This window comes from Apis florea, unplaced genomic scaffold (genome assembly GCF_048593485.1).
Source record: "Apis florea isolate Af1SG1 unplaced genomic scaffold, ASM4859348v1 contig_37_pilon, whole genome shotgun sequence".
In the NCBI taxonomy this organism is placed as follows: domain Eukaryota; kingdom Metazoa; phylum Arthropoda; class Insecta; order Hymenoptera; family Apidae; genus Apis; species Apis florea.
Window position 1 is genome coordinate 40,209 of NW_028256861.1, and position 11,518 is coordinate 51,726.

Below are 11,518 nucleotides of genomic sequence, written 5' to 3' on the forward strand. Positions count from 1 at the left end.
CCCCACCCACTCCCCCTTTCCCCCGTTATTGGTCGTTCCCTATCACTCTCTCGATAAAAATAGACGATATTCAATATATATCTCGCCGTCGCTTACAATTATTATTTACAATGTAATGATAAACTCCGCGAAAAACTGCCGTGGAAAAAGAAGCGATCTTGCCTCGCGTATGATGTCTGACGAGCGCAGGAAGTTTCCACTTTGCGCCGCCGTGGGACGCAACGAACGAAACCGTGGCGGCCTGGCCCAAGAGAGAGAGAGAGAGTCTATAATAAACCCAAACTAGCATGATGATTGGACAAATCAAGAGAGAACCCCCCCCCCCAAGAGACATTTGATTATATATATTTGACAGGAGTGTCTTTTTCCGTTTCTCCCCCCTCCTCCTCCCCCTCCCCCCGCCTTGGAAAGATCGATGTTCGCGACTTTTTTTTTTGTAACTTTACGAGAGAGAGAAAAAAAAAGAAAAAGAAAAGAAACTTTGGCCGCGCTTCGAAATCGAGATTATCCGGATTCTACCATTACGAACGAACGTGGCGAGCGAAAACAAAATAATCGTTTGATAAATTGTGGCTCCCCCGTCGAGAAGAATTAAAAGAAGGCTTAAAAGACACGGTTAAAAGACGCGGCGCACTTAATATTACGAATGCGGTTAAATCACATTGTTATTAGCGATAACAGCGACTCTTCCTTTACACGACTATGTACATGCGCGCGTTGTTCACGCGTGTATATATTATACATGTGCACACGTACGATCGAATCGATCCGATATCGAGCAACGCCAACCGTCCTTTTCCCCATCCGGATCGGGGAAAAAGTGAGAGCGGAAAATTTTTGCTTCGCGCACCACGCGACTCATCCACGCTCCAGGTGGATGGATCCCCGCACGCCGTCGCCGCCGACCCCCCCCCCCTCTTTCTCTCTCGAGCAGAGGCGCGTGAGACGATGATTGGACGTGACGACGGAGAGACGCGCATGAACGACGAGGTATGAAAAAAACTTGCGGCGATCGTTTGTTTCATACCGGATGACTCAGCGCCCTCCTCGATACGGGACCTTTCCCTCGGAACGAGAACGAATTTTCGTTTCCTCCTTTCGCTACGATTGAAAAAAAAAAAGGGGGGAGGGGGAAACGGGGGAAAGAAAAAAAAAAAAAAGGAAGAAGAAGAAAACGAAAAGAAGGACGACTCGACGACACGACGGCCTCCTAACACGTAATTTCTCTGCTTCCGAACGCGGCTGCCGATGCCTTGGCCACCGTCCACGAGGGTTGGCCGAGAACGCGAAGAATCCTGTTGTCCGGGGGCGGATGTTACAGGGCGGTGAGGCCGTAGTCGGACTTGATCGGGGGCGGGTGGATGGGCGCCGAGACCTGGAGGGCCGAGGAGGGGCTGGTGGCCGGGGCGAGGGGGCTGATGCTTCCGGAGCCGATGTGGCCCAACGGGGGCCCCTCCATCATCCCGGTCACGTGGTGATGACTAAGCTGGGCCTGGAGATGGGCGAGGGGGTGCGGGTGGCCTTGGAAGCTCGGGTGGACGACGCTCGTATGCGGAAGAGCGGCGTGCACGTCGGGGCCCAATGGGTCCGCGAGGCCCAGCTGCTGCTGCTGCTGCTGCGACGAGTCCATCCCGGTTTCCGCCATCGAGGGCGAGTTGTTGTTGTTCTTCCTGGTCTGGCTGTTGTTGTTGGACAGTTGTTTGGGCCTGCTCGAGGGGCCCGAGCCCCCCTTGGACGATTTGGCGGCGGCGGCGGCGGCGGGCGCCGGCTGGCCGCCGTTCTTTCGCCTCACGTTCTTCGTGTTGGGCAGCTTGTTGTCCTTCTTCCACTTCATCCGACGGTTCTGGAACCAGATCTTGATCTGCCGCTCGGACAGGACCAGGGTGTGAGCGATCTCGATCCGTCGCCGTCTCGTCAGGTACCTATTGTAATGGAATTCCTTCTCGAGCTCGAGGATCTGGTGCCTCGTGTACGCGGTCCTCTGCCTTTTAGGCTCCATCCCGGGCTGGTACGAGCCGTTCGCTGAAATAATCGAAACAGAGATCGGGGGCGGAGTTAATTTCGTTAACTGGTTCGTGGGAGGGATCGTGTTGCGATTCGACAATGTAATATCGTCGTCGAGCGAGGGAGGAATTGCCGGGATCGTGAAATTTCTGGAATCTGGCAACAACGCGAATTTTAAAACTTTTAAAACTTTTATTTTTTTTTACGAAACGGCAAGATGACGCGAGCGTTTTCGAAAAGTTAACCACCGGTCCCCGTCGGTCGTTCCGAAAGTTAATTAAACTTATTTAAAAAAATAAAAAAAAAAAAAAGAGAGAAAAGAAAAAATAGAATAAAATCCATTGCTCACGATAAACACAATTGGTTTTTTTTATTATTTTTTTCTTTTTTAGACCATCGAGTTTTAGTAAATATCAAGTAATGGCTTCGACCTCGTCTATTATTACGAAGTAGCACAGCACAAATACCCGAGCAATTATACAAGCAATTATACGCCGATGTTATCGCGTACTTTTTTTTCTCTCTCTCTCTCTCTCTCTCTCTCTCTTTGCTCAATACGCGAGAATCGATATTTTTCTATTTGTCAGGTACGCGTATATAGAAATAAATAGCCAAGAATAATCCAACGAGTGATAATAACGGACGAATAAATGGTTATTTAATAACCAAAGTGGAAAAGCGCAATAAAATGTAATTTTTTCAAATTTGATCCCAAAATAGCCTATCCATTAAAAAAAAGAAAAATATATACATACATACATATAGGAAATTAACGGATAATTAATAACTTAAATGTCCAAGCAAGTTTTTGATCTATGACGATGGTTGAAAATTTTGTTGCAAATTCTGAAAACTCGTGCTTCGACCGACCTGACAACCGATAATTATTTTAAGTCTTGCGCTGTTGTCTCGATCGACTTTGTGCAACATATAATGTACATGGATAAAGAAAAGTACGACACGTGCAACGAAGAGACGCGTGGAACAACCGGCTTTGGATTTCACAATCGGCGGAGGCCGATTGTTTCAAGGCCGTGCTGCCAGATGATCGTCGAAATTGGATTGAATTACTTGGCTGCGGGCGATGCGTAACAAAGAGACTCTCTCTCTTTCTCTCTCTTTCTCTCTCTCTCTGGTTAATATTCATTTCGTTATTTTTCTTTATGAAAAATTTTATAAACGTTTGAAATCAATATATATTTCACACGTTTTGCCTTATATATGATAGATATCTGGCAACATCTAGATTTTGAAAACGTTCAGAAGATAAGTGTTTGCAAAAATCTTTGGACGTACACAGCGGACGTAAAACACGGAGAGTCTCCGCATATATATATTATTCAATTTTCTTTATCTAATGTGCCAAACAGTTATTATCATTCTTTCATTCACACATAGTTACATTTCATTTGTTGCACAAGCAAGCTGTCCTTTACCTCATCAATCTTTTTTAACGTGTCGTACGAAATATCATCTATTTATTTATTTTCCAATTATTTAACATCTTTCTCCATTCCGCTCTGGAATTTCTCTCACACGTTAATTCCTCCTTCGTTTCTTTCCCAAATTCGATTATCAATCTCCATCCCTAACCTCCTCGCAATAACATTTCCGCCATTTCCACAGAGACAAGATCCGATATCAAAGCGAAGCATCGTATCTCTCGTCCAGGATCGAGGCACGAAACGAAACGAAGGTGATGCGAGGTCGTGCATCGATCCATTGCCCGTTCGTATCACGGACGAACGTCAATCCTCCTCAGGATGCCTAGAAGCGTTTCTTGGTGGTCCAGAACCACGATAGAGGAAGCACCGAGTACGGTTTAGAATCTGTGCAGACGCATTCCATTCCGTGGCTGACCGACGGTCCCTCCTCGTAACAGCGGTTCAGAAGGGAGAGAGAAAGAGAGAGAGAGAGAGATTGCAGTCCTCGACAGGCCGACGGACGCGCATACCAGACTTTGCTGGACGTCGAACTCGAGGATCGTGTTGTCCGCGAAAATGATACTGCTGACGATAAAAATGACACGACCTCTTCGAGTAGAGTAGATTCGTCTCGAGCTCGTCGAACGGGGGGGGAGAGAGGGGGAGAGATTCTTTTCTGGGAATGAAATTTCATTGTTTGGTCGAAAGAATAAAGGTTATGATATGATATATCAAAAATTTCTTTCTTTCTTTTTATATTTTTAGTTATTGGATTTATAATTTATAAATATTTCCTATTGGATAGATTTCCAATAGAGATAAAGTAATGATTGGGAATTTCATTGTTGCCTGAAAGAGTACAGGTTATGATACGATATATCAAGAATTTCTTTCTTTCCTTTTATATTTTTAGTTTTTGGATATATAATTTATAAATATTTTGGATAGATTTCCAATAGAGATAAAGTAATGATTGGGAATCAGTGTTTTGAGAATGAAATTTCATTGTTGCCTGAAAGAATAAAGGTTATGATATGATATATCAAAAATTTCTTTCTTTCTTTCTTTTTATATTTTTAGTTTTTGGATTTATAATTTATAAATATTTCCTATTGGATAGATTTCCAATAGAAAATATTGAAATTTTTTGAGATAGAGATAAATGATTGGGAATCAGTTTTTTGGGAATGAAATTTCATTGTTGGCTGAAAGAGTAAAGGTTATGATACGATATATCAAGAATTTCTTTCTTTCTTTTTATATTTTTAGTTTTTGGATTTATAATCTATAAATATGATTCTATTGGATAGATTTCCAACACTTGGAAGTATTGGAATTTTTTGAGGTAGGGATAAAGTAATGATTGGGAATCAGTTTTTTGGAATGAAATTTCATTGTTGAAAGAGTAAAGGTTATGGATATGATATATCAAGGAAAGAAATTCTCTTGTATATTTTTAATATTGGATTTAATTTGTAAATATTTCTATTGGATTTATATAATTGTACAAGTAAATATTGACAGGATAGAATTTTATTTGAAATTTTTTGAAATAGAAATAAAGAATTTGTTCTTTTTATATTTTTAGTAGGATTATGTTATCAGGACTATATTTTTGGTATTTATTTTATAAGTATTTCTATTGATTTTCTAGGAATGAAATTTCATTTTTTATTGAAAAAGTAAACTTTATGATATTATATTAAGGAAAGGAAATTTGTTTCTTTTTATATCTTTAGTATTGAGTTTAATTTGTAAGTATTTTTATTGGATAGATAGGATCTTATAATTATTTCAGTTTTCTAGGAATGAAATTTCATTGTTGGTTGAAAGAAGTAAAAGGAAAGAATTTGTTTCTTTTTATATCTTTGGTATTGGATTGGATTTAATTTGTTGAATTTATGATTTTCAATCTTTTGTACAAGTAAATATTGATAAGATTTTTAGATCTTTAATTGAAAATCTTTAGATTTTTTGAGATAGAAATAAAGTAATAATTGGTTCTTAATGTTTTTTGAGAATGAAATTTCATTGTTGATTGAAAGAAGTAAAGGTTATGATATAACGTATCAAGAAAAGTATTTGTTTCTTTTTATATTTTTAGTATTGGACTGGATTTAATTTGTAAGAGTTTCTATTGGTTGAACATTACATACAATTTTCAAACCTTTCAAAACTAATAAATATTGATAAAATAGATTTTTTTTAATTGGAATTTTTTGAGATAAATAAAGTAATACTTGATGAGAATTGTTAAATTTAGTGAATTTTTTCGTAGAACAGAGATAGAAAATAATATCATCTTGCAATAATTACTAAAAATATACATTGTTTTGACAAGATTTATACCACTTTTTATTCAAATGGATATATAATCAATTTCAATCATCCGTCCACAGTATATATTAAACGTATATTATAGGATCAAATGTTAAAGGCTTGAAGAATTGCATCTTTTCACCATCGAAATCGTATATTATCCAAAATTTTTCAAAACCTTTCCTCCCTGTTATCGTCATATGCACGTATATTCTTCGTTCCAAAGAAATTTAGACACAACACGCGGTGATACGTCCCGTTAAAAACTCGTATATACACGCCCTACCTACTGTTACACGTTTCTTTTTCATCGGCGATACACCGCCTTTTTTTTTTTTTTTTTTTGTTATACCTGGAAATATGAATTATGATATTCGGCGGCGATACTATCCGGTACAGGACGGAGTTAAAAGCGAAAATAGTTGCAAGCTGGAATGAACAGCCACTTTCCCCGGTCAAAACCGGGAATAGAAATTCGAGGCTGCAAAGGCAGCCCAATTCTCTGGGATATTACGTTGCAAAAATTCCCTTTGAACGTTCATAATCCCTCTGCGAAATGCCTCCCGCGGACAGGAACCCTCGACTCACGCCATTTTTATCGAAACGTTCCCAATAAACTGTTTTCCAACCGCTCTCTGTATCGGGCAAAACCGTTCGCCTGCTCTAAGCCCAAGATAATACCAACCTTTTCTTTTTTTCTTCCCTTTTCGAAAATAGAACTTTGTCTTTGGTAACGATATATTTCATGTTAATGATAACGAAAATTTGAAAATTATTAATTAAACACGATTGATTAATCTCGCAATTATATAATATCTATAAAAATTGAGTTAGTTCAAGAAAGAAAGAAAGAAAGAAAGAAAGAAAGAAAAAACTTTCACGAACAGTTCTTCCTCCTCCTTGTGAACTCGAGTCGCAGGATCACAGGTGGCAAACGAGGAAAGGAATTATCGAAGCGGCGTTGCACGATCGTGTCGATCGATCGCCCCCCTCCCCCCCCCCCCCGACAATAAAGACAAACTTCCCGTCGATTTGTCCGTTTTTCTAACGCGTGTCTAGAGTCGTCCTTAAAACGCTCGCCCATTTCTCCAAGTTGACGCGCGGTACGGGATGAAGAATAGCGACACCAGGCGTAACCGAACGAGCGGTAAATGGACAGGCTTCTAAAATCTAAAAGCGCGCAGGTTGATCGAGAGGGAAAGGTGCAACGATAAATCGGGGCCCATCACTCTTCCACGGTAACCGCATCACCTTGCGGCCAACACCTAGCTACTTCTTCCCCACCAGCGAGAAATCCGCTTACGAATTCTTCGATGCGTTTGTTAATTCGAACAAAGAGAGAACAAAGAGAGAAAAACAAACACCGACCACGAAAGTAAAGAAAATTACGATACGTTCTAGCGAGCAAAAGTAAACGAAACGGCGTGACGGCGTTCCGTCGGATCACCCTCTCCCTCGTCTCCATCATCTATCCAAACCTGTCCTCCAATCCTCGACTATCAAATCGACTCGATCAACCTCGGTCGAACGTCTAAATTGGGCCACGACACACCACCAACCGCACGACGAACGGGCGGGAATTTACGGGAAAATTTCAACTCACCGACACCGGCTACGTGAATCTTCTTCATCCACGGATAAATCACGCGGTCCCCGCTCTCCTCGTCCTCCTCCTCCTCCTCCATCATCCCAGGCGACCCGTCCATCATCTGATCGTCCTCCACGTCGTCCTGATCGGATCCATCGTCCACCACGTTGTGATGTTGTTGCTGCTGCGATTGTTGCTGGCTCTGTTGTTGTTGCTGCTGCTGCTGCTGCTGGCCGGCGGTCGTCGGTTGCAGATCGGGCGAATTGTCGCGATGCAGCTGGCCGGAGCTCGGCGGGCTGCACGCGGTTCCCTCGTGTGCCGATTGCTGGCTCGGTTGCTGGTGATGCTGGAGGCCGTCCGGCGGCTGCACGTGATTCTGCATGATGCCGGTGGGCGACAACGGGGTGGAGCCGAGCACGGTTGACGCGGAGACGGGCGGTTGTTGCTGTTGCTGGTTCTGCTGTTGCTGCTGCTGTTGCTGCATCGAGGATGGACAGGTGAGAGGTGGCTGCTGCGCCTCGGGCGGCATCGCCAGGGCGCCCACCGCGTGGTGATGAGGATGCAAGCTAGCGTGGTGCACGGCGTGCACCTGGTGATGGGGATGATGGGGCCCGTAGTAGCCGCCGTATCCCGCGTAACCGCCGTTCAACTGGACGGCCGAGGAGGCGCCGTACGGGGTTGAGGCTGCCTGGTGGTGGTGCTGGTGATAGCCGTATTGCAATTGATGGGATTGCGGGTGGTTCAGGTGGTGGCCACCACCGGTGGCCGGTGGGAAGAAGTCGGCCCCCGTGGACGGTATGTAATTACTTTGGCTGTACTCCTCGCTGGGTGGGAACTTTGGGTCAACCATGACCGAGGTGGCCGCCAAATGGTGGCTGGTGGCCGCCTGGTGCTGGTGCTGGTGGTGGTGGTGGTGATGATATCCACCGCCGGCGGATGGATTCATCAGGAACGAGCTCATTTTATTCTCTCCGATTATTCTTCTTCTTCTCTTTCTTTCTCTCTCTCTCTCTCTCTCTCTCTCTCTCTCTCCTTTGAGAAAACCACCACTTTTTCTTCCTTTCGAGTCGGTCTCGGAAAGGAGAAAGCGTCCCCTTCCTTCCTTCCTTCCTTTCTTTCTTTCTTCTTTCCTTCCTCGAGAGTCGAGAGTAAGTCGAGTGAGTAGTCAATTCATAGAAGAAGAGGACACGATGGTTGTTCAACCATGACGATATTCATTGTCGAGAAGCGGTAACGGAACACTGTAACAGAACCGCACTGCACTGTGGCCGACATCCCTCTCTTCGTCGGGGTGACTTTTTCGAGCGGAAGGGAAAGGGTGGCGACACACACACACACACACACACACACGCACACACACGTACACGCACGCACGCACACGCTCTCTGGCCAGTCTCTGGCGAAGGCGGAAAAGGGAGAGAGGGAGAGAGTGAGAGAGAGTGATAGAGAGAGAGAGCAAGGGGGAAAGGAAAAACGAGCGAAAAGAGCAAGACCACGGAGAGTAGCAGACTCCCGGTGGACAGCTGCTTATCCTCTCCTCTCCTTCCGCCACTTTTGCGATCTTCCACCAAGCTCCGCGGCCTCGTTCGCTCCTTCCCGCCCACCGGAGCCCAATTACCATACCACGTGACCGCGGCGGCGACCAATCAGAGCCGCTCCCAGCCCGCGACCATGATGGATAGCGCGGCACGCATGCAACACGTGAGTGGCGCCACGGGAATCACTGCGGCAGGTGCACCAACTTCTCTCTCTCTTCGTGCGACGGCCGACAACACCGAGCAACGATTCGCGCACTTCTTCCTTCTCTTCTTCTCTTCTTTCTCCCAGCCCGCCTACTAATCTCCTTCGATCTCTGACGCACTCTTCTCTAACTCAATTTCTTTCGCCCGATTCACAATTCCCTTCTCGATCGAACACTCGGCTCAAAATGGCTCGATCAAACCCGATCGAAATGTTCGAAACGAATAATCATCGTAGCCTCGAGTCGGAAAAAATCCCTCGTTCGCGACACTCGACGAGGTAACATCGAACCACACACCGTTTAACGAAGCCGTGAGCGAGATATAGGCAGCATGGGAAAGCGAGCTCGTCCTGCCTCGGCAGAAACCCGTCTGGCAACTCCGCCAACACTGTTCCCCGACTCCCTTCCAGCTCGGACGAGGCCGGCTGGCTTCGAGCCGTTCGCGGAGAGCCGGGGAATCCCCTCTCCTCGGCCGCTCTTTCTCTCGCCACGAGACGCCCCACTCCGCGCCGACCACGAGAGCGACCAACCCCTGCCACGGAGAGCGTGCCCTTATGGGGCCATACTCGAGGGTACCTAGGACGGTGTAAGTCACTCCTACGGATCTTCTTAACCCGCCTCCATCCTCTTACCGAGATCCGTCTTACCGGCGAGCTTGGTCAACAACCGATCGACCGATCGTTTAGCGAGGGGGGTGGGTGGGTTGAAAGGGATGGCTGGAGAATGTTTGGAAATCGGTTTGGACGATTATTTCTCGAACTAACCAGAGGAATACCAGAGCGGGTTATAATATTCGAACGGGGGGAGAGGGGGTTCTATCAATGGAATCGAGAGCAGTGGTACCATTCATCGAGAGCCGAGGATAATCGGGATACCGGTTGCGATCGAGTCGAAAGCAATGGCCACGTTTCGTTCTTTCACCGTGGCGTGTGTTTATATTAGTGCTCCACAAGTGTGCACTCGGTGCACTCGGTCAAGTACGTCTACCCGCGCGATCAGCTGCGTCGAGTGGCAAAGCGCCGAGTCATTACACAAAGAGCACACTCACTCTGTTTTGCCTCGCTGTGTTTTGCAAGACTTCTCTCGACAGCCCTCCACGAATACAATATAATCGGTCCTCGCATTTTACTTTTAGACGTCCTGGAATATGAAATCTACCCGAGTTCCAAGTTTAGATTTCGTTTATGCGAATCGAATAAATCACGGTAAACATCGTGATGAACGATCCGCGATATCCGTCTGGAAATCTATCTATCCGCGAGGAGGGGAACAAGAAACGGCCGAAATTATACAAAGGCTATCTGTCTGGGAGGAGAAACTTGGAACGAGTTTTTTTTTTTCTTCCTTCCACTTCTTATTTCTAGTTTTCTTACGGTCCACTTGCCGCTCTCGAGAGCTCGAGAACGGAACGCCACCTCGAGTGCGGGATCTGCGAGGTTGGTGGAGGACGAGGTCGTTCAAGGGTCTTGCGGATGACGTGAAACGAGCGGAAAGAGGGTCGGCGTTGTCTTCTCGTTTTCGCGGATCGAAACGTGCTTCCTTCTTCTTCTTCTTCTTCGTCCTCCCTTTTCCAGCGAAACACGATCAATCACTTTTCCCACCCTTCCAGCAGTTCGTCAACGACGACGATTCTCCCCTCGTCCCCCGACCATGATGACGATTATCGCGAGAGATCGCACATGAGAGCTCGCCACGTGTGCCGAGGGAATCAAGAGTGAGCTTTTTCTTCTTCCTCTCCTCCTTCTTCTTCCTCCTGGATTTAGGGGATGATAAACCAAGGGTGATCTTGAAGAGAACCGAACGATCGTTGCGAAATAATTACTCGTTGAACGAAACAAATCTTGGAGAGAGTGTTACTTATTTTTAATTTTCCTCGAATAATTCGAGTACACACGGATACAATTCTCATTCTCGTCCTCTCTTTGCGTTCAACCGATTCTAAAAGTTCACCTCTCCAACGACTGGCAGAAGAGGAAACGCGATCTCGTCGATGATTCCCATCTCTCACGAGAGAGAGAGAGAGAGAGAGAGAGAGAGAAAGGAAAGGAGGCTTTCCTCCCGAGTGGAAAACTCGTTTCCAATGGAATTCCTCGGCCAAGTTTCGCAGCGGCCAGAGGCGAGTTTCCGGCCTCTGATATAATGATAAATGGGAACTCGGTAGTTTACGATTTAATATCAATCCAGCAGGGCCCGGCTCTGCTTATTATCGGCCATTACGAAAGTTTTAATAACGCGATACGGGCTGGGGAGGTGGAGGGGTGGAGGAGGGAAGGGTGGAACCGTCGCGATTTATCACTTTCATCGCTTTATTTATACCGGCCTGTATCACGCCTTTAACTTGTTGATCGTGACAAGATCAAGTAGATTGGCGGAAAATTTTCTTTCCTTCTTTCTCAATTTGCCTCTTCTCTCCACCGATTCACTCAAGAATCGGGTAGACAG

The 11,518-nt window shown here is 45.5% G+C and overlaps 1 protein-coding gene across 1 annotated transcript; it reads right to left on the reverse strand.

Annotated features, from left to right (window-relative positions):
- Window positions 1-906: 906 nt before the first annotated feature.
- Window positions 907-9,467, reverse strand: Dfd (homeotic protein deformed). The gene is made up of 2 exons (XM_003697810.4): window positions 7,351-9,467; window positions 907-2,022 (listed from the first exon to the last, which is right to left on the reverse strand). Exons 1-2 carry the CDS (start codon window positions 8,294-8,296, stop codon window positions 1,316-1,318), a joined length of 1,653 nt encoding a protein of 550 aa, XP_003697858.1. The 5' UTR covers window positions 8,297-9,467; the 3' UTR covers window positions 907-1,315.
- Window positions 9,468-11,518: the final 2,051 nt, after the last annotated feature.

What these genes read in the sequence shown, in the direction of transcription:
- Dfd (XM_003697810.4), bottom strand. Translation starts at nt 8,296, where the DNA reads ATGAGCTCGTTCCTGATGAATCCATCCGCCGGCGGTGGATATCATCAC. An exon ending in GATTCACGTAGCCGGTGTCG is followed by an intron (nt 2,023 to 7,350) that starts GTGAGTTGAAAT and finishes CGATTATTTCAG; the next exon opens with CGAACGGCTCGTACCAGCCC.